We start from the raw sequence: 23,878 nt of genomic DNA, 5'->3' as shown, positions 1-23,878 counted from the left end.
ACAAAGATGTCATTAACACACTTGTTTTAAAGGGAGTATTACTATACTATATGGGCATAATAACTGGATTCAGAACAGTCAACGCTTGGTGTGGCTGCAAAATTATGCCTTAAATGCTCCTATAAGCTTTGACTGCCTAGCAGATGTAAGGGACCGTCTGAAAACTCCACCCACTACGTTAAAACATAGGAGATGTCCACTCATTCATTCAACTGACGTGCAAGTTATGCCTCCAACACACTACACGACTTTCAAAGACGTCGGATTGTGGTACCGTTCATATTACACAACTGTCCGTCTTGTCATGGAAGTCGTAGGGTTTTCAAATTACACGAGGAATCGGCGACAGGGGTGAACACATTACAAAACATTTCACTATCGACGAATCTCCGACGACTCTGCCTGGACTCCAGATTAAGTTTCACAACAGAGTACACGTGAGAAGTGATACGAGATATGAAAACAAATGCATGATCATATGTTGTGCATTTCAGAATATGATGTGTATGTTTTTAATCGCCTAATGGCATCATATATTTTATTGATTACAATATGAAAAAGTACCTCCTACAGAAAAATCTACCTATTTGCTTACCTGACTGTCCAAGAGAATTGGACTGGGGAACCAGTAAAATACATTTTCACATTCAGAATGTTGTAGTAACTTTCCAGAGGATAGACAGACATACAAAAGTTGAGATTATTACAGTATCATCAATTATATGAGTACAATAATAAATTATTTTAGAACAAATTCACAAAAATTCACCAAAAAGATATTTTATCATTCTAAAGGTTGTAGTAACTTTTCAGAAGATATACGGACTTACAACAGGTGAGATTATTACAGTTTTTACAATAATGAGTACAGAAATCAATTATTTTAGAAACGGTTCTATACATTTCTGTTAATACTGTATCTGCTTCCTGTTATATAGGCTTAACAGGAGAGATGGCATAACAAAGTCTGATTGCTGACTGCAAGAGAGATCTCCACTATCACTTCCTAGAGCATGGTGCTCATAAAATCGCTGTTGTGGAGAGGATGCTTTAAAATCTGACTTCAGTAAATGTATATCAAGTCTAGTATAGCTGTCCTTTCTGATATATTTAGTCATCTGCTCTGATGTACTGCTGCGTCCTGGGCCTCAATGATAGTCAGACTCAGGTGTTCCTTCAAAGTCCACCACCAGCTTTGTTATGTTTGTGATATTCAGCTGCAGTTGTTTCTACAATACAACACAAAGACATCCACCAGCTTTTTGTAATCGGAGTCTTCTCCATTTTCAATGCAACATCCAGTTGAAGTTTCATCTGCAAACTAAATTTAAGGAAACTGTGTTTGTATGAGTATTTCTCCAACTGGATGTTTAATCAGATATTTCATTTTATAGGAAGTGAGATAAGACCTGATATAAAAGTAATATTACTGTGATAATTCCCAATAACAAATAAGAAGGACATCTGTGGTATTTATTTTTTCAAAAACTCTTTTATAATGATCCCCAAGTTGTTATGTTAATGCTGCCATAAATTGTTTTCTAAATGTAGGTATATTCACTACATTTCCATTAACAAAATGTATAACAAATTCATAACAAAATTTCCACCAAAAAAGTGTATTGCTATTATTCTTTTTTTTATTCCTTTTGTAAGGCTTTTTTAAATTAATTTGGATCTTCTTTAAAGAATGTGACAGGCAAGTCAGTTTGCAGTGTTTTTCATTTTATTTCAGTAAATAACTGAATAAGTTGTTGCTAATTAATTGCCTTTGAGTGACATTGGAGATTTTAAGGGATACAATGGTTTTAGTCGATGGTTGTTTCAGTCAGGACCACTTGCATCAAGTGTATCAATTTCACTTTCATTTGAAGTAATAATTTCGTTGTATGCTTCTTTTCTGGGCTGTCACTGCCCAGCCATGCATGGGTGCAGGGAGACAAGAATTTATAGTGAAAGTCTAACCAGCAGGCAAATTCATTAAATCAGGGTAAGAAAAACGTAAAGTAGCATTGGTCGCAACAGGCAGGGAGTCAGAAAACCAGATGAAAAAAGCCTTAATTCAGAGACACACAAGGAACATACAAAACTCCCTGAACAAGTAGCAGGAACAGACAGAAAGGAGATGATCTAACACATGATGTTATAGCAAAAAGCTAAATTACAGGCAGAGTATAAATTCATAGGGGAAAAGAAGACTAGCACAATAATTATGTGGGTGGAGGTGGAAAAGCACAACTATTTATTTCTAAAATAATTCACTATTGTACTCATATTGTTATAAATACTGTAATAATCTCACCTGTAGTAAGTCCAACTATCCTCTCGGAAGTTACTACAACCTTTAGAATGAGAAAATATCATTTTGGTGAATTTTTGTGATATGTTTTCTAAAATAATTTATTATTATACTCATATTATTATAAATACTGTAATAATCTCACCTGTAGTAAGTCTGTATATCCTCTGGGATGTTACCACAACTTTTAGAATGAGAAAATATCATTTTGGTGAATTTTGGTGATTTTTTTTCTTCTAAAATAATTGAATACTGTACTCATATAATTGATCATACTGTAATAATCTCTCGTGTAGTAATTCCGTATATCCTCTGGGAAGTTACTACAACCTTTAGAATCTGAAATGATTATTTTGGAGAATTTTATTGTGTGGAGTTCTCACATGGTCCCTAACTCTCCCTAGGTGAATATCCAGCGAATATCGAACTTAAAACCAACTTTACCCCGCTTCCCTTTTCTTAGTCAATGCTCAACTCTGCATGATTTCTCTTCTCTATTCTCCTTAAGATTTTTTTTTTTTTTTTATTAAATTTTTTATTTATTTATTTTTTTTTCGTTTGTGCATTTCGCTTTTTACAGTTACAGTAATAGTGACAGGTACATACTAACGCAATTAAAAAAAATCTCTGGTCATAAGGTAGAAAATCAAAAAAAAAAAAACAAAAGGTACACATGAAGATTTGTGAGCAGTGATGTGTGCATGTAAAAATGGTGAGAGAACCGGACGTGGTGAAAAGGTGTGAAAAAAACATCCCGTCGCATGAGCAACACAGGTGGATCAAACAAGTTAACAAAAAAAAAAAAAAAAAAAAAAGTATTTTACTTCACATTAATAATTTACACCTCTGTTGCCCAAAAATGCAATTTCATAATCACACTGACAGAAAATAACACTTGAAAAAAAAAGTATATTCAAAATAAACAGATAACTGTTTATAAAAAGCAAAACTTGATTAAAAAAAAAAAAAAAAATCCAAATGAAATGTTGAATTTTTATTTACTGTTAACTGCAAATGCACAGGACTACAATGATCAGTTAGAATACTGGAGTTACAATGTCTCTGTAAGTAATGTTTTTGCTGGATGATGAAAGATCCCAAAGAATGATTAAGCTCACAGACAGTCAGTAATGCACAACGAACAATGTTTAGCCAGCATGTAACATGCATATCATATTCTGGATTTCCCAGAGCATAACATTTCATTGAGAAGAAAGTTCAAGTGAGCATTTAAAATAGAATTATGAATGACTACTGATTGTTATCATATTTCCTCATTTAAACCAGGGTGCTCCCTGCCGCTGTCTCCTCCCTTTTACTACGCATCTGCATACTGTGACCTATACTTAATTATTATTGAGCAACTCTCAATGTGTCAATCATTTTGGTACCTCTCAACTGCTGTGACCACATTTGCGTAAGTGTTTTTCCTTTTAAACCTTTCTTTTTCAGGCTATACTTATTTGGCATCTTCAGCCATTATGCACTTATTGTATACACTCAGAAAAAAAGAAACTGTTCAGGTTAATTTATTCTCCCAGAGGAACGATACATATAAATGTACCTTTAAAGGTACACAATAGGTCCTTAGGATACAATTATGTTCCCCCCAAAAGTTGTAAACTATAACAAGACGTACAAAAAGGGGTACTATTTAGTACTATAAAGGTACTGTTTAGTACTTTTTTCTGAGAGCGTATCAATGCTTAAAAATGACTCAATAATGTTTTCACGGCTGTTTTATTGTTGTAGTAATTTTACTCTTGCATCCTTTTTCTGCTTAGTAAAAGCATTAGATTTGAAGTGCAATAATGAGTTTTGAATTTAAAATTTATTGTTGATCAGCGTCAGTTCAATGTGCGAATAATTATTTTCAGAATTTATAATAATAATAATAAATAAATAAATAATAAAAATAATAATAAAAAGTCCCACTGGGACTATACAGAAACAAAGACTGAGAGAGATTACTTTTTTCTGCTGTCGGTTCATCCAAAATAAAGGGGAAATACCAGGCAACATGCAGTTATCACCTCCAATGATTTCGGTTTTCAATTACAGAAATTGCGAACATTTTTCAGTAAATAACGTGGTTTCCCCTAAAGAGTAGATTCATGGCAATAGATGTACACGATGCTACAAATGATACTTATCTTCAAAGACATGGCACCTCTCACAGGAATTACCATGTGAGAGGTGATGATTGTTATATCAGCAACAATGTAAAGGTCACATGAGTTTTCAGTTGAATAGACCTTTTTCACAGACTGTGATGACGCGTTTCTGCCTTATATATCAGCGTAAATCTTGCATTTTTTATTTTATTTTTAATTATTTATTTTATATATATATATATATATATATTAAGTGTAAATGTATAACATTGTACTTTGTGTTATGGAATCAGTTTTAAAAATCTAATGACCACAGCTGCGAGGAGGTTTCGATTACAGCTGCTGAGAGAGTGACAGTACATTTGGTATCTTCTCCCATCTGACTGTTTTAATCCACCACTCTCTATTTTTCGTTCTTATTTTGGGAAGTCATTCAAATGTAAGAGTGGATTTTATCTCTTGGTCATGGAACAAATGGGTAAATGAAAATAATATTTGCTGTGATCTCCCATTCACTACTGTTGAAGTTTACCCTGCCAACCTTTACTTCTGCACTCCAAAACCCGGAGTGTGAAAAAGATCTATTATGAATGAAAACATGAATGTGCTCTGTGGCAAGTGTGGTTTCCCAATTTCGTTTATCTGTTTCAAAGAGTCATATACTTGAATGTGAAAGCACTTGGTCCTGAAAAGAAATGACAACAGACATTAAACAAAACTGACCAAAATCTACTTTATCATTTGTGCTAATGCCGTTATAACTGCCCACATAAAATCTTGAGTAATTTTCCTTAATTGAAAAGACAATAGGGATAAATCAATGTATGCAACAATATACACAATTTACAACAAAGCTTTGTCATACAAACAGAAGAAAGGCCAGTGCTGGACACAAACAATTTGTGATTTTATTTACATACTGAATACGTAATTTTCTGAGACGTGTCACTGCAGAATTAAAAATAGGCGTTTTCCAATCAATCGCTTTACGCCATTTACCTACTACACTGAGATTCCTTACTTTCATTGGGTAGTTCAGAAACGCCCATCCCGATTTGAAAACACACACAGATTGAGAAACGCCCATTATTGTACCATCGAGACCTATACTTCTTACTTGGCAAATCAGACCTTTAAAGGCTACTTGCCTGCCATCATGTTGTCTCATTGCCCCCTTCTGGTAATAAACGTTACTTCAGCTAATATACTTCAAATGCAAAGGATTAACTAATATCTTGCTTATAACTGTAGGAGTACTGATTAGAGTAAATGTTGTAAGTTGAAATTGTTAGGGGACATCTAGGCCATTATTCAAAAATTTTCACACACAAAATGCTGTCACATTCACAATTTAACCTTTCACATATAAAATGCTTGGACAGTCACAACATTTTAGCTATCATAGTCACTAGTGTATACTAATCAAAGTGAGCAAAGTGGTGAAAGTGTGAGCACTTTGTAAGAATGTGTACTGGTAGAAATAGATACTAATACTTTCTAATTAATATTTCTTTGCAGAAAATGAATGTTAAAACCACGATCACCCTGAGCATTGAGGACTTTTCTGGGTTTTCTAGTTATGATAACTACAGCAGTGACTATGATTCCTGCTGTGGAGAGGTCTGTGATCAGGAGACCAGCATGCACTTCGATGCCATTTTTATTCCGGTCCTTTACTCTGTAGCGCTGGTGGTGGGGCTTGTGGGAAATGGGCTCGTACTGGCGGTGCTGTGGAAGAAGAGGGCGAGCTGGAACGTTACAGACATCTTCATCCTCCATCTGAGCATAGCAGACAGTCTACTGCTGCTAACACTGCCACTCTGGGCTGTAGAGGCAGTTAAGGGTTGGAGCTTTGGCACAGGACTCTGCAAGCTGACTGGAGCTTTGTTCAAGGTGGGCAGGTGTATTCAGGGCCAAGTGTCTAAGTTCATTTTTACATGAAAAATTAAATAAGTCCACTGCTTCTCTATTTTATTGTATTGTTTAAACTAGATAAGTGGTTCTCAATGCAAGCCGATAATATTTTGTAGGTCTGGTCTAGCATGGATACAACAATGCTAAATGCAAATAATAAGATGCAACTAACCATAAAGTCATGCATAGCAAAAATAAATAGGATTATCAAAATTCAAAAGGGAGAAGACAATCCTTCCCATATCATTTGTTGACGCCAAAGGCAGTGCATCCAATCAAACTCTATACTATTTTGACACATATACATCCGTCACTTGGTAGAAACTAGCTAAATTTGGCAGATACCAACAGATATGATTTGCTCCCATCCTTGAAAATCATGATAAAAACTAAGCAAAGAATAGTAAAGAAAGATTTATGAAAAAAAAAAAAAAACTCGAATCAGACTACATAAAATATGGGTTTACTCACAGTAAGTAAAAACACAGTTGTTTAGACCACAATTAGCTTTTTGTTAGGTGAATAATTGTCTACTGAGAGCAGAAACCATCGAAATTCAAGAGATATTTAGAAACCACAATTTTAATTTTCCCAGCTGTTGTCATGTTAAAAGGATAGTTCACCCAAAAATGAAAATTCTCTCATCATTTACTCAACCTCATGCCATCCCAGATGTGTATGCCTTTCTTTCTTCAGCAGAGCAAATTAAGATTTTTAAAAGAATATTTCAGCTCTGTAAGTACATACAATGCAAGTAAATGGTGATCAGACCTTTGTAGCTCCAAAAGTCACAAAAGAAACATAGAAGTAATCCATAAGACTCCCGTGGTTAAATCTCTATCTTTAGAAGCCATATAAAAGGTGTGGTTGAGAAACAGATCATAATGTGAGTCCTTTTTTTTGCTCTAAATCTCCACTTTCACTTTTACATCTGAATTTCACATGTGGTGCCTGTTTAGTTTCACTTTCACATCTAAAACTGAAAGATAAAGTGGAGATTTAGATTATGTCCTCAGTGACAAATGAACACTAAGATGAATAATATAATTCTAGAATACATCCGCCTTTTTCATGGACACAGAACTGTTCCACGATTCATAACAGAAGCCTGTTTTTTATTTTCCGGTCTCCAGTGTTTTCACTTGCATTGACTTATTATTTATTTTTTTGCAGATAATGTTATGTTTAGCATATTACATTTGAAAAATTGCTAAATGAAAAAGCATGTGCCTTCATACTGCAGATACTTTACAGAGCCGTCTCCTTTTGACAGTACCTTACTGTTCAAAGGAGTGGCTATAGATGACATGAAGTGATCCTGCACAAGTTGAGCCAGAACCCGTTTTTACTAGAGGTGTAAAAAAATATTGTATCATATTGTATCGTAGGATACAACACTCAATATACAATACCAGGCATATGTATCGTACGATACATGAACAAGCACATTATAGTGTAAATATAACCAGGCAGCGGAACAATGAGAGCTGCAGAAATGTCTCCTCACCGGAGAGGCGGCACTGAGCACTCACAGGAAAACAGAGCAACACACTCATAGTACATACAGTAGGCGAGAAGATCGATGGCAAACACCAAGTAGATTGTACTGTAGTGGTACAGCTTGTTGAATTTGCCAAACAACAGTGTCATCAAGGGTGTAGATTCCAGGGGGGATGGGGAGAGGTAACCCCCCAATAATCAAAACAAGCAAGTAAACCAAAATTACCAAAATTACATGTGCCGATTGGTTTTTGCTCAAGCTGCCAAATAATATTGGACTATGTACATCGTAGAACGAGAGGTCAGTTTTCCACCATTAAATAACATTGAAAAGAGTTTTGTCCTCGCTACAGTTACATCAGCTTTTTCACAGGGGGCTTTCAGACAAGGCATGATTTTCTAGAAAGCTGCTTTGAAACTATGTGTATTGTGAAAAGTGTAGACAAACTTATTTTCTCAAGAAAAATATGTTTTTTTCAACAATCAAACAAAACAAATGCAGTGCTGTTGTTTAAGTAACTTATAGCTCTGCTTTTTGTTGCCAGTGTCAGACTCTTTTGTGGCATTTATGACTTAAAAGACATTTATGTCGAATCCTTGAATACATTTGAGGGAAACATTTGTGGTGTTCTCGTATTGTATTGTTACATGCCTAGTTTTTACACCAACTATCATTTAAAATGGTTGGCTCATTTAAGTAGTTTTCACAATTGTTTTGCATTGTCATCCTTGTAGCCAATGTTTGGGAGGGTATACTGTAGTGTTGATACTCAGTAGGAAATGTTAAGAATCAGCTTCAGGTTTAAAATCTTTCTTTCTACATCAGATCAATTTTTACTGTGGCATCTTCATGCTGGCATGCATCAGTCTTGACCGCTACCTGTCCATCGTCCATGCAGTGCAGATGTACTCTCGTAAAAAGCCCATGGTGACGCACTGTTGCTGTCTGATCATCTGGCTGTTCTGCCTACTGCTCTCCGTTCCTGACTGGACATACCTCAAGGCCATTTCAGACTCCAGACGTCAAGATAAAACAGAATGTGTTCACAATTACCCCTCTAATTTCTGGGAACTGGCCACTCGTCTGCTCTACCATGTGGTGGGTTTCGCTCTGCCGGCACTCATGCTGCTGTTCTGTTATTCTTCTATCCTTGTGCGGCTGCAGCACGGCTCCCAGGGCATGCAGAAAAAGAGAGCCATGCGTGTTATTGTAGCCCTGGTACTGGCCTTCTTCATCAGCTGGACGCCCTACAACATCACCCTCATTGTCGACACCATCCAAAGCAACAGGAACATCAGTTCCAATAACCAAGCATGTGTCAGCAGCACAGCAATGGATGTAGCCATCACAGCTACTTCCACATTGGGCTACTTACACTGCTGTGTCAATCCAATTCTTTATGCTTTTGTGGGGGTGAAATTTCGTCAGCATTTGCTGGACATGTTGAGACCGCTAGGTTTCACGCTCAAGGGCCCAGCAGGGCTGGTGTCCCGGAAGAGCTCTGCATGGTCAGAGTCAGTGGACACCTCACACATTTCTGCTTTCTGAAATGTATATGGCATCAAACTGGTATATGTAAACAATCAGTGATCTTTTTCTTCGGCAGCCTTAAACATCTGCACTAGTATTATGTCAAAGGAGTAAGGTACATATATTGACAGAGGAGCAAGGTACTTATAAGTATATATATATTTCTAGTAGCTTTGCTGTTTAGCTAGCATAAAGACTGTATTATAATGAGAAATACAGAGGAGTGTCATTTAATCTATCTTTCAGATATTTTTCTTTGTACACATGGCAGTGAAGATCTCCACTGTTTAGCGTTTCTTAAGCATACAGGAAAAGCAAGCTCACTCATTTTAGAGAGAGATTTAAAGAGATTACATTTGATCAGAATGGATCACTGTTGAATAGGCTACTTGGCAAATTTGTCCAATGGATAAGATTTTTTTAAACCACTATAATTGGTTTCAGCTGAGGCAGGTAGCTATACAGTGGTAATTTTTTTACAGTATGCATTCTGTACATAATCACTCAGTTATATAACATAGTATATAACATTTCAGTAAAAAATAAATAAGTAAGTAACTGCATCTACGCAGGTCTGTATAAAATTAAGATAAATGTTTTGTTGTTGCTTTTGTTGTTTTTATATTTGTTCAATGTGAATGATTGAAGTTTCTCCAAATTAATAAATAAGTATGACACACTGTGCAAATTCCAATTGAAAGTGATCATCCTTATGCCCTACTCACTCCAAAGGACAGAGCTCTTGATATGGGCACTCTGAAGGGAGCATAGTAATACTGTATGAATACCCTTAGCTAACAGTCTTGCGGTAGGGCCCTTTGTGAAAATAATGCATTTTCTTAATTTAGTTTTGAATGACACTTTGAGTGATGTTCCCTTCTCGCAGTGCCCTTCAAGGGCACAAAAATGCAGTTTGGAAAACGCCCACTGGCATTCTAGAGTTGTTGTATAAACTGTTCCTGAGATGTTACATCTAACTATTTGTTTTTCAGATTTGCTAGTTTTCCCATATAGTTTTACAATAATGTTATGAATGTTTCTAAATATAAGGTATCTGCTGATTTGCTGAAAATACATTTTCAAATAAGTTTTGTAATAAGGAGAACAGTGGCAAATTTGAAATTTTGTTGCTTACTGTCATTCCTATTTGCTCTTATATTTTTTTGTATATAACTTTTATAACATTTAACCTCCCTATGTAATTTTCAGTAAGAATAGCCTACAGTACATGTTAGGTCTGGTCTTTTTATTCCTAGCTACACCATGAATTGTCCGTTCTGTTTCTTCATTAATCCTGTAAAACTGCAATGCAATAAAAAATAATAAGAGTTATAATGTGTATTTAATTTATTATGTTTACCACATTTGACAATATGTAGGCCAGTATGTCTTTAGCGGTGCATAGCCTACATATGTAAGGTGATATCAAATTAGCCATTGGAAAAAAAAAATACTTTCTTGATTTTACATCAACACCTAAATTGAAATGAACTCACAGGCATAATGTGTATTTGGAAATTGCGCCTTAATGTTTGATCTATTTTTTTCTAAGGAAATCTGTAAAGCGAAATTAATTGATGAACTTAAAGCATCCACAAGGTGTCACTATTTCAGCAAGTATTTTATGGACAGATTCCACGTTCTGCCTGGATGCCAAAATCTCTCTCTCCTGGAACTAAGGTTGGGGTTTAAGGATTAGATTAAGGGGTAGGGATAGGTTTAGAGGTAGGTGTGGGGTTTGCATACGACTGTCGAGAGACTTTCAGCATCCAGATGCATCCAAATAAGATCTCATGAAATATATATTTTTCCACATCACTATCCCCTTCTTGTTTTCTACTGTGCGTATAAATATGCGTGTAATTATCCATAACTTTACTTTTTTTTCTCACATTAATACTGTACATATTTAGCAGAAACAAATAGAACACGGTGGCACGTTCACACATTTAAACATACTTCATATAAATATGTAAATGTATTATGCATGTTTATTTTTATCAGTTCATATTTTATTTAATATTCTAATTGTTTTTTTCATTGAAGCCTCTAGGGGGCAGCTGGCAACTGTAAAACTAAATCATGTTTCAAAATGAATATGAACATGACTACATAGTCATAACATTAGTTATAGTATAACCTCCAAAGTTAATCAAGTGTTTGTTCTTGTGCTTAGAGAGCAATTGTGTGTTACTGAACACCTGTTCAGCACACTTTTATAACACAGGATGAGGATGGATTGGTGTGATTTCCACCCAAATGTCCAAGTGATCATAAGTTGACAAACCAGTCTAAGCAGACATGATAAAACAAGTCTGCGTACTGTATAAACATGTGATGTTGAATCTATTCTGTCACATTCAACATTACTCTACCATGGCCACTAAAGTGCACACTATCCTTTTTTGTTATGTGGTTACTGGCCCAGCCCCTAAAACAATAAAAAAAAATTTGCAATGAATGCATATCCTGAGCAACAAGCATTGACTGTCAGTCCACACTAAATCGTCCAAATGCAAAGCAGTAAAAGAACATCAGTGGAGGAGCTACAAACAATTATAAAAATCTTCTAGGTAGCACTTCTAGTGCTTCAAGAGTTTTTATTTTAGGTCCTTTGAACACATATATCTACATGACAATTAACAAGATTTTACTTCACAAATACAGCATGTCAGTAAAATTGTGACACAGTCACACAAACACACATAGTGGAACGGAAATGAAAACTTCACATTTCAACTTGCAAATGTATGCAATTTCCTGACCACACACAGAGTAATAGTTTAAATTCCATTAATCCATCAAACAACAAAATGATATATGCTTATTTTGTTCATATTTCTTCACATAATGATGACTGCATGGGGGAAAAAATGTGATGGAATATTGATGATATCAGATCTCATGGCTTTGCAAACTTTAGGTGACCATGTTGTCTCAAAACTGGAACTGGGGTGGGGTGCTGAGACGTGGCTATTTTTAAATGTTCGCAGTCAAAGAGCCTTTAACAACAATAAGAACACCTTGTCAACAGCTTACAAACTTAACTTCCCTTGAACTTTTTTATTCACAAGCAAATTTTAAACCTCTGGTGTCTGTCTGGTGGTTTGAAGATAAGTTTAAAAAATGCTTAAACTTTTCTCTCAGACATAGACTCTTCGTTTGTTTAGGATGATGAAATGTCCTCAAAGTATTTAGAAGGACACTGCATTGGCAGGACAGCACAAAAGCTAGGGTCCATACAATAAGCCTCTTTCTCTCTCTGAACACATGCGTGTTGTCATCTCTTTTCATGGGGACTCCACTTATGAGAACCGCAAAATATTACACCTGGGAAAATCCCAACAGGTGTCTTTCTAAATCTTTCATAATGTACATAAAGTGCCATGGTGAATGGGAGAAAGGGACTTCCTCTAAAAGTATGACAACAGCACTTTTGAAAGGTTGTGTATGACCCTATCCCTCATGACCCTGTGATCATTCTCTCAATTCACAATGACTATAATTTTTTGGCAAATAAAATATCAATGGATAAACAATTCATTTTCCAGCCTATTTGATGTTTTCTTTTTTCTCATGACAAACATTTACCTCAAGCTCAAGATAAAAATTTGGGTGGGACAATAAAATTGCACTGTTTTCAGAGGAACCACCCTTACAGAAACCATCGACCTGTAGAAATCTAACAATCAATTTGACAAAATGAGTATTATCAAACAACCAGTAATGGGAGCTGAAATTATAGCTTAATCATCCACAAAACTGCTGATGGTGTGATAACGTTTTTACAGTGCACTATCCCATTTCATCTTTGGGAGTTTTCCTTGCTACTGTCGCACTTTGGCTTGCTCACTGGGGGCTTTGTAAGGCATTACTCTTTGTTAAGGAAATTTAGAACATATATTGTGAAAAGTGCTACACAAATAAAATGAACATTTTGAACTGAACATTGAACAAAGTACTTTCTAACCAACAACATCTTTGAAGGGACAGTCCACCCAAAAAACAAATATTGTATCATCATTTCCTCACCCTCTTGTTCCAGACTAGTATGACTTGCTTCCTTCCGTTGAACACAAGAGAAATTTGGAAAAATTTTAATGCTGCTCTTTTTCCCATACAATGAAACTGAATGGTGACTAAGGCTGTCAAGTCCCTCATATTCTGCCAAACATTTCCTTTTATGTTCCATGGAAGAAAGAATGCCATAAGGGTTTGGAATACTGCAAGGGTGGGTAAACATAGACATCATTTTCATTTTTGGGTGAACTATCCCATTTAGGCATAAATTCATACGTTACATGCTGTAACATAATTGAAGCATAAAGTGGCATTTCTTTGCCTGTTACCCTTTTGTAATTGGTTCTTCATATTTGTCAGCATAATACTTTTCCCAGAGTACACCTATTTTCTAAAGACTTCAAGACTGTTTTCACCTAATACAAGTACAAACAGAAAAGTATTAAACCAGTTGTTGGAATAATCAACTTAATTAATAACAGTGTTGAACAACACTTCCAAAACACTTAAGGCACTGAAAAAATTATAAATGCAACATCTGACCAACACTTGAGCAAAAAAATAAAATAAAAAATAAATAAAAAATCACCAGCATAATAATGAAAATTATGGAATTCAATTGCATTAAAGGAATGTGATAACAGTTGGGTAGAATTAATTGTCCCTTTAAAAAAAATAAAAAAATAATTCTTCCTTTTTCATCCATAAACAGAATTTCCCAGAACACAAGTAGAAACCCTTTGAGGGACTCTCCATCAGACATCATTGGCCTTTTCCGTGTCCAGTTATAATAACTTTTACATGCTTACATGTTAAATAAATAACACATTAAATAAATTGCAAGATTTAGAAGACACAAGCTGGGTTTCCATCCAAATATTTTTATGCACATTTTGAAATTGCACATAAGAAATCCTGAATGGAAACACTTGATATGCAAATAAACTTTCTAAACTCGCATAAAATTTTATGCGCTAGGAGGAGGTGGATTTTCAAGAGAATGTTAGTTAATTAGTTAAAATGCACATTAAGGTGATGGAAACAGTTTATTTGCAAAGCGATGACATGTTTTGACCATTCATGCATGTGTTATGATCATGCAATAGCTTGATGTGACTGGCCCAATGAAAGATAAGACCTTAGTACACAATTTTTTGAACATAACCCTTGTCATTCGGAAGTGTTGAACTCACAGCTGGTCCATAAAGTGGGTCCTCACAAGTCACAATCCACCAGAACAGTTTTTAAAGTGGGCGCAACCAGGTATGTGGAGACTGGTGGCATGTGGGCATCGCAGCCATTTCAACCCCATTATATAAAATATTACACACTTAAAATTAGGGCTGCCCCCTGACAGTCGACCAAACGTTAGTCGATGAGAAGAGTCTTGGTCGACCAAGTTTTGATTGGTCGGTTGGTCGCAGGAAAAAAAAAAACTCCACAGGAAACCGACAAACATTGTATTACCGCTGGTTGGAGGCTAGGTGTTACTATGGGATAATTTTCATTAAGCAGGGTTAGGGATAAGGCTACACAATAAAGCAAGACACCTTGATTTCAAACTGTGAACTTTATTTTTATATTTTTATTTTAACTACAAATTCAAATGAAACTGGAAAATAAATAAAATAAAATAAGTGCAATTAAAATGTGTGTTGTTCAGTTTTTTGAAAGATGGTTTTACAACAGTTGTCAACATCTCTCTGGCAAAGATACATTAATGGGAAAACGAGACAAATATCATCTTGACATCTCAAAGGCATCAGCTATTGGCGATCACTCTGACCATCGTCGATCCCCGAGATCGTCTGTTGGCACAACCCTAATGTGCATTTCTCTCTATAAATTCACAAAATGTTCAGACAGTCTCCTCACTGTTTTTTCAACACATTCAGAATCATTACAGCTTTTGCCAGTGTCCCTGCAGCTGGCTTCGTGCATGTGCTTGTAAAATTTATATTTTAAAGGCTCATTATTACGGTTTAGTATTTCTCTGTAATGTAGAACAGTGTTAGCAATGTTACTTAGAACATTGTTTCTCAGCCCTGGAACTTCAACAATTTCAGATTCCCCCAATATATATAAGTAATTAAATTAATATCATAAACGTGCGACTAGTTGACTAATGGCTTAAATTAATGCCTATTAGTCGACTAGGAAAATCTTTGGTCAGCCCTACTTAAAATTAGATACTTGCTCCAATCTTGCAAATAAAACTCTCCCTAAAGCAGGGAGGTCATTCACCTGCTTCATCATGATAAGGCGGCTCCCTCATAATAATGCGCATTACGTACTGGATGGAAACGTGCAACAATTAGTATTTTCTTTAGCAAATCTTTTTTAAATGCGCTTAAAAATGCGAAATTTAAATGAAAACCCAGCTACAGCGTTCAACACTCAATGCAGAATCCATGCTTTTTTCATCTATACTGATCCTGGTTATTTATTGTTTGTATAATGTCATTCATAGGCTGCAGTGAACCTTGTTCCTCCTGTTGTACATAAGTACTATCATTCAGTCCAGCTGAGTCCCAAAGTGAAAAATCACTGCTGTCTGTTTCACAACCACTGAACTTTACCATAGCCAAAGCACGTCGCCTGAACTCTTTGGAGAGAAAGAGGTAAATCACAGGACTGACAACACAATGAAGAAGCCCCAAAATGGCTGTTGCGTTGCTAGCTGTCCATTGCCTTCCTTCACACCTTTCTGCTCCTGTTATGGAGACATTATTCACTGGCTGAGCAGTGTCCTTAATTAGGACAATGTTGTAGGGCATCCAGCTGATGAAGAAGGCCACCACCAGGGCTACAAGAACATGTGTCCTTCTGTCCTTCTTCTTCTGTAGGCCACTGGAGGTGTGGCGTAGCTTCAGAAGGATGCAGGAACAACAGAACAGGAGCACTAGTGCCGGCAGAGTGAAACCCACAACAAGATGTAGCAAACGTGAGGCAAGACGGCAGGAATCAAAGGTGTAAGAGTGATTACATTCCATTTTGGCATGATCAGTTTCATCACTGATGACCTTTAGATAGAGCCAGTCAGGAATGGAAAGGAGTAGACAAAAGAACCAGACGATCACGCAGCAACCGTGAATCACCATGGGTTTTTTGCGAGAATATAACTGCATTCTACGGACGATTGACAGGTAACAGTCAAGACTGATGAGGGCCAGCAAGAAGATGCCACAGTAGAAATTGATCTGATGATTGAAGAAGAGATAGTGAAAGTGAACAGTTACAACAAAAATTATTAACTTTTATTACACAGTTCTCTGGAATACCTGATTCTGATTGGTCAATTGCAGAATGCAGCAATTAAACATTTATGAACAATGACCGTTGTCCTTGGCAGTGCTGTATAAATGACTGGAAACCTTCCAACATACAGTAGCTGTGCTCTTGTTCAGTCTATCTGTTGTCACTACAGGTAGACATTTTTGTATCGGCTCCAGTGTGTTTACCTTCCCCTGTGGCACAACCGGGAGTCCAGATTCAGATAACGCACTAAAACCAGGAAGTGATCGCGTTTGCATAAACAGTGACGAGCGTGATTTGGAGGTTGCATTTTTCCCTCTAACATTATATATTTACTCCACTGATGGTTAGGTTCAGTTTTGGGGTTTGAGTTTATAAAATATGCATTATTATTCAATGTACTACTGCCTGTACAGCTGAACACAATTCACTTCACAACTTGCGCTTTGGCGGCCCTCCGTGGACAATACACATGGAAAATGGAGCTCACGTGCTCATTCATTCAACAAAATATACTGCTTTGTCCACTGGGGTCAGTGTTTCCAATTTCGGTAAGCGCAGACCGATTTTAGCTAAAGAAAAGTCAACCTACTGTTTTTGATTTCACTGAGATTAGTCTGTGAGTTCAGTGTTCCTGGACACTCTGCTGTTTCTTTCTTCAATATGTCACGTCTATTCATTCATTTGGTAGGTAGCCATGCAAGTGGGCTAGTGCAGACCCCGATTACACCTGTGATTAAGATTCATTTTTGGTGATCCGATCACATGTGGTCAGCGCTAAATACAGGTCTAAGCGGGGTCTAAATGTTTTTTTTTTTTTTTTAATCAGATCACAAAAACCACATATGAATGTGGTCAAAAATGCTCTACAATATTTCAATCAACATTTTCAGTAAATCCAGGTGATAAAAGACCTTTCCACATTGGGTCTTGATCACCCTGTCAGAGTTAATTTGAGATAATGACCGGCTGACTGTACATTAACCTTTACATAACATACTGCATAGCCAGAGATATTCTGAACATACCCCTATTACACAGTCCAAAACCAATGAATCAAGTTATAAAAAATGTCCTAAACTAATTTCAGATCAATAAACTACATCAATTCCCCCAAATAAAGACCTAAACCCACACCAGACCCTTAATGCACCTGTCTCACCTTGAACACAGCTCCAGTCAGTTTGCAGAAGCCTGTGCCAATGATCCACCCCTTCACTGCATCTACAGCCCACAGAGGCAGTGTCAGCAACAGCAGACAGTCCGCTATACCCAGATGGAAGATAAAGATGTCCATCACACTCAAGTTCCGTCTTTTTTGCCACAGTATTACCAGCACCATTCCATTTCCCAGCAAACCCCATACGAGTCCCACAGAGTAAAGAAGGGGAATGAGGACTGCCATGGAGTCAGTCACTGTGCTGGACGGGCAACCTTCCTCCTTGTACTCATAGTCGCCATAGTCAAAGGTCTTGTTATGCTCAAACAGTCCGTGCAGTTCCAACTCCATGTTTGTCTTTTATAAAGGCTCACCGTGTGCTGCCATGAGACAGAGCAGACCATAGATTAATATCCGAGTGCAGCTACTTGTGTGATCTGAGAAGGGTTTCTTATGAGCAGATAGTCACATGCTTAGGGTTTTCACAAGATGTGATAACAGTTCTGAAATTGAAATTGTTCCATAGTACTGGGTGGGACAGCTGACTGTTGTAAATAAAACTGAAAGCAAGCGCGCGCGCACACACACACACGGATAAACCTGCCTCATCACTGAGTTGTTGAGGAACGTTATTGATCTTTAACAGTGTTTGCTATTTTTTAATTTCTTTTAGTCATTTTAAAAATCATTAAAAAAATCATATTACTGCTACCTTCAGCATTCTTCTGCTATTTATAAATAATATAAATACATGTATATAGGCATTGTATACATATGTTTATTAATGCCATACCATATTTTTGTGTACGTTTTTTTTTTTTTTTTTCAGTTAATTTGCTGCTTGTGTGAGTTAAGGTCACTCATTGTCTCATATCTAACATTGTTGTTTTTTATTAGTTGTGAGATCAAGCACATAATAATAAATAATAATAATAATAAAGCTTTGACTTAATGCACACAGATATGTTGGTTTGTTTTTGCACTGTTTTAACGATTCTCATGCATGATGTATAAGTTCAGTCTGGGAAAACCAGCAATGCGTTTGTTTGGTTAGTGTGTTAAAGACAGAGATAAAAATCTAGTCAAGTTTTAGTTGTCGAAACAACAAATGGCTTATGGTTTGAACCCGCCGGGCAGGACAGAGGGTAAATAAACTTGAATAAACTGAAAAGCAGGAGTCAGAAATATAAAATGAACTCTGTTTCGAATGTTTACGAGCGTTGAGAAGATAAACTTACAAGTGCTGTCATGTCTCTCTCTCTCTCTCTCTCTCTCTCTCTCTCTCTCTCTCTCTCTCTCTCTCTCTCTCTCTCTCTCTCTCACCGCTTGGTTACATGGGCAAACGTCGACGTACACAAAAACTTTCTAGTTTCCACATCAACGTAGTAGTGTGTCAACAGTGTCCTCTAGTGTTTGATGTTCTAAAGTACAGTTGTTCTGTGGTAAATTAATATGGTGGCTCAATCATACAGAATAAGCGGTAAGAATGGAATTTAATATAAAACAGTTGAAAAGAAAACGTGACACTTGTTACTTTGTTACTGTACTGGTCAGGATGAACTCTGGTCTTGGCCTTTTATTTGTGCAGTATTCAACCATATACACATATCAAGTGTGTGTCTGATGTAGTTTTTTGCCACAATCTTTATCCTGCACATACGAGCGCTGCACGTGAATGATAAACACAGAAGCCCGATCGCTCCGCTAACGTACCATAGTGAATGAGCAACTTACGCTGAGTCCGTACATGCTTTGAAACGCCACACTACGTTAGTTACGTAACAAGATATAGCACGTAAATAACAGACATTTCAATGAACTTTAAACTCAAAATGTAAAGAATTCACAACAATAGTATTTGGGGTAAAAAGCCCCCTGTTGTTTAATAGGGGCTAAAGTCTGTTTTTCTTAAGTGGGGGGAATAGATTTGTTATTAAAAATGTTCAAAGTGGGCTCATATTGACTGATCAAATCACAGTAGAGATTTATTTTGTTTATAGAATACTTGAGATATAATGAAATGTCAAATGTGATTGAAATGAACAAAAAAATTATGCACCTTTTTCTGAAGTGGTTATTTTGAACCATTATCTTAATTTTTTACTCAAAAAATCTTGCTGTCTTAAAAGTATCTGCATAAGTTTTATTTTTTATTAATTTGATTCAAAGCAACTTTCTGTTGTTATTTCTTTTCACACAAATGATGTTGCTTCATCGGTATTCAATAAAACTAAATCTATTTCTTGAATCTTGATACACTTTGTGACCAGAAAAACAAAATGCAAAATACTTATTTTCCTTAAGGAGCAAATGCATATTTTCCCTATATAAAATGTATATACTGTATATACACTACAGGTCAAAAGTTTTGAAACACTTGACTGAAATGTTTCTCATGATCTTAAAAATCTTTTGCTCTGAAGGCGTATGCTTAAATGTTTGAAATGAGTTTTGTAGACAAAAATATAATTGTGCCACCATATTAATTTATTTCATTACAAAACTAAAATGTAATTAAAAAAATAAACTTTTTGAAATTGATGTCTTGGACCAAATAATAAAGAAAAGCAGCCAATAAGTGCCCAACATAGATGGGAACTCCTTCAATACTGTTTAAAAAGCATCCCAGGGTGATACCTCAAGAAGTTGGTTGAGAAAATGTCAAGAGTACATGTCTGAAAATTCTAGGCAAAGGGTGACTACTTGAAGATGCTAAAATATAACACAGTTTTGATTTATTTTGGATTTTGTTTAGTCACAACATAATTCCCATAGTTCCATTTATGTTATTCCATAGTTATGATGACTTTACTATTATTCTAAAATGTAAAAAAAAAAAAAAAAAAAAAGTAATTATAATAAAGAATGAGTAAGTGTTTCAAAACTTTTGACTGGTAGTGTGTGTGTGTGTGTGTATATATATATATATATATATATATATATATATATATATATATATATATACAACCCAAAAAGTTGGGACAGTATGAAAAATGCTAATAAAACAAAAAGGAGTGATTTGTAAATTATATTCACCCTTTGCTGAAAGCACTACAACTAAACATTATATGATGTTTTACCTTGTGAATTTCATTATTGTTGTTTGTGCAGTCATTTCATATCAGATGATTGCAACACGCTCCAAAAAAGTTGGGTCAGTTGAGTGTTTACCACTGTGAAACATCACCATTTCTTCTAATACACTTATTAAGCATTTAGGCACTGAAGACACAAGTTTGTTAAGTTTAAAAAGTGGAATTTACCCCCATTCATCCATTATGCAGGTCTTCAGCTGCACAATTGTACTTACTGTGTGCTTCATAATGCACCACACATTCTCAGTTGGAGATGGTCAGGACTGCAGGCAGGCGAATCTAGCACCTGCACTCTCTGCTTATTCAGCCAGTATGTAGTTTGAAGTTGTCCTGCTGAAAATTCTGGGACGTCCCTGGAAAAGATGGTGCTGGATGACACTGACACACCCCTGGTCCATACAGACACTGGCTTTTGGACTTGATGCTGATAACAGCTTGGACAGTCATTTTCCTCTTTGGCCCGGAGAACACGATGGCTGTGTTTTTCAAAAACTATATTAAATGTGGACTCATCGGACCAAAAAACACGATTCCACAGTTCTACTTTCCGTCTATGATTAGACCGAGCCCAAAGAAGTCGGCATCGCTGCTGGACAGTGTTGATGTAGGGATTCTGCTTAGTAAAGTCTTAACTTGCAACAGTGGATGCAGCGGCAAATGGTGTTGACTAACAAAGGTTTACTAAAGTTATCCCAAGCCCATGTTCATGATATCCATTACATCTGAGGGATCAGAGATAACGCACATTCAGAAATGGTTTTCGACTTGCCCTTTACGCACCGAGATTTGACCAGATTCCTTGAATCTTTTAAATATATTGTGTACTGTAGAGGGTGAAATGCCCAAAATCATTCCAATTTGTCTTTGGGAAACATTGTTCTCAAAGTGCTGGATTATTTGCTGGAGCATCTGTTGGCAAATTGACAAGTCTTGAACGATCCTTGCTCTTGAAGGATTAGGCTGTTTTTGGAGGCTCCTTATACAGTATAAAGTACTATGACACAATTGCCTCACCTGTTTAACATCTCTTGTTTCACATCACCTTGTTATTTCAACTTGTCAAATTGTTATTAGTCTTAAATTGCCCTTGTCTCAACTTTTTTGGAGCATGGTGCAATCATCTGATTTGAAATGACTGTACATTAAAACAATGAAATTCACAATGTAAAACATCATATAATGTTTAGTTGTAGTGCTTTCAATATAGCAAAGGGTGAATATAATTTATAAATCACTCCTTTTTGTTTTTATCAGCATTTTTCATACTGTCCCAACTTTTTCAGAATTGGGGTACAGTATGCAGTAGATAACGTGTTGTAATATTTACCTTTTGCATTCATGGTGCTAATGCGCCAACACGCTTTATGCTGCCATAATACGTACCGATAACACTGTTTTTGTAATTTATGATGTAAAGATATATACTGTAAAGATGGGTGTATAAAAGAGTGTTAATGGGTAGAATGCAGACAAAAGAATGATGACAGGCATTGCTTACTCTGGGCAGATGTGTGAAAGGCTTTCTGCTGCAGACAGCACTTGAGTGAAGCAGCATATCAAACAACAGAGTTATGGGCACTTGAGAGTGTTTGAGTAGATTTGATTCCTTTTAACCCCTGTGTTGTGTACAGTTTGTGCTAACACATTTGTGACCGGCACATTAAGATTGTTTATAAATCTCTCATATTGCATTTATCACAATATATTGCATTAGATCTTTTTAGCACTTATGACAGGTTTTGTACTCCTTTTTTGAACGAACACACACACACACACACACACACACACACACACACACACAGGTGCATCTCAATAAATTAGAATGTCGTGGAAAAGTTCATTTATTTCAGTAATTCAATTCAAATTGTGAAACTCGTGTATTAAATAAATTCAATGCACACAGACTGAAGTAGTTTAAGTCTTTGGTTCTTTTAATTGTGATGATTTTGGCTCACATTTAACAAAAACCCACCAATTCACTCTCTCAAAAAATTAGAATACATCATAAGACCAATAAAAAAAACATTTTTAGTGAATTATTGGCCTTCTGGAAAGTATGTTCATTTACTGTATATGTACTCAGTACTTGGTAGGGGCTCCTTTTGCTTTAATTACTGCCTCAATTCGGCGTGGCATGGAGGTGATCAGTTTGTGGCACTAATGAGGTGGTGTGGAAGCCCAGGTTTCTTTGACAGTGGCCTTCAGCTCATCTGCATTTTTTGGTCTCTTGTTTCTCATTTTCCTCTTGACAATACCCCATAGATTCTCTATGGGGTTCAGGTCTGGTGAGTTTGCTGGCCAGTCAAGCACACCAACACCATGGTCATTTAACCAACTTTTGGTGCTTTTGGCAGTGTGGGCAGGTGCCAAATCCTGCTGGAAAATGAAATCAGCATCTTTAAAAAACTGGTCAGCAGAAGGAAGCCTGAAGTGCTCCAACATTTCTTGGTAAACGGGTACAGTGACTTTGGTTTTCAAAAAACACAATGGACCAACCCCAGCAGATGACATTGCACCCCAAATCATCACAGACTGTGGAAACTTAACACTGGACTTCAAGCAACTATGAGCTTCTCCACCCTTCCTCCAGACTCTAGGACCTTGGTTTCCAAATGAAATAAAAAACTTGCTCTCATCTGAAAAGAGGACTTTGGAACACTGGGCAACAGTCCAGTTCTTCTTCTCCTTAGCCCAGGTAAGATGCCTCTGATGTTGTCTGTGGTTCAGGAGTGGCTTGACAAGAGGAATACGACAACTGTAGCCAAATTCCTTGACATGTCTGTGTGTGGTGGTTCTTGATGCCTTGACCCCAGCCTCAGTCCATTCCTTGTGAAGTTCACCCAAATTCTTGAATCGATTTTGCTTGACAATCATAAGGCTGCGGTTCTCTCGGTTGGTTGTGCATCTTTTTCTTCCACACTTTTTTCCTTCCACTCAACTTTCTGTTAACATGCTTGGATGCAGCACTCTGTGAACAGCCAGCTTCTTTGG

The 23,878-nt window shown here is 36.4% G+C and overlaps 2 protein-coding genes across 3 annotated transcripts; one reads left to right on the top strand and one right to left on the bottom strand.

Annotated features, from left to right (window-relative positions):
- Positions 1–325: 325 nt before the first annotated feature.
- On the top strand, positions 326–10,681 carry cxcr3.1 (chemokine (C-X-C motif) receptor 3, tandem duplicate 1). The gene is made up of 4 exons (XM_051719044.1): positions 326–437; positions 3,587–3,716; positions 5,932–6,306; positions 8,654–10,681. Exons 3-4 carry the CDS (start codon positions 5,935–5,937, stop codon positions 9,374–9,376), a joined length of 1,095 nt encoding a protein of 364 aa, XP_051575004.1. The 5' UTR covers positions 326–437; positions 3,587–3,716; positions 5,932–5,934; the 3' UTR covers positions 9,377–10,681.
- Positions 10,682–14,929: 4,248 nt separating this feature from the next.
- On the bottom strand, positions 14,930–19,053 carry cxcr3.3 (chemokine (C-X-C motif) receptor 3, tandem duplicate 3). Of its 2 annotated transcripts, XM_051719043.1 has the most exons (3): positions 19,031–19,053; positions 17,796–18,172; positions 14,930–16,578 (listed from the first exon to the last, which is right to left on the bottom strand). In XM_051719043.1, the coding sequence occupies exons 2-3, from the start codon at positions 18,141–18,143 to the stop codon at positions 15,799–15,801; spliced, it is 1,128 nt and encodes a 375-aa protein (XP_051575003.1). In that variant the 5' UTR covers positions 18,144–18,172; positions 19,031–19,053; the 3' UTR covers positions 14,930–15,798. The 2 variants fall into 2 exon arrangements, with proteins under 2 accessions (XP_051575003.1, XP_051575002.1); XM_051719042.1 differs by lacking the exon at positions 19,031–19,053 and having other exon boundaries at positions 17,796–19,012.
- Between the last annotated feature and the right edge of the window lie 4,825 nt (positions 19,054–23,878).

Source organism: Myxocyprinus asiaticus, chromosome 15, assembly GCF_019703515.2.
Source record: "Myxocyprinus asiaticus isolate MX2 ecotype Aquarium Trade chromosome 15, UBuf_Myxa_2, whole genome shotgun sequence".
Lineage (NCBI taxonomy): Eukaryota > Metazoa > Chordata > Actinopteri > Cypriniformes > Catostomidae > Myxocyprinus > Myxocyprinus asiaticus.
Note: the sequence above shows the minus strand (reverse complement) of the source record. Positions and strands in the feature narration are given on the sequence as shown.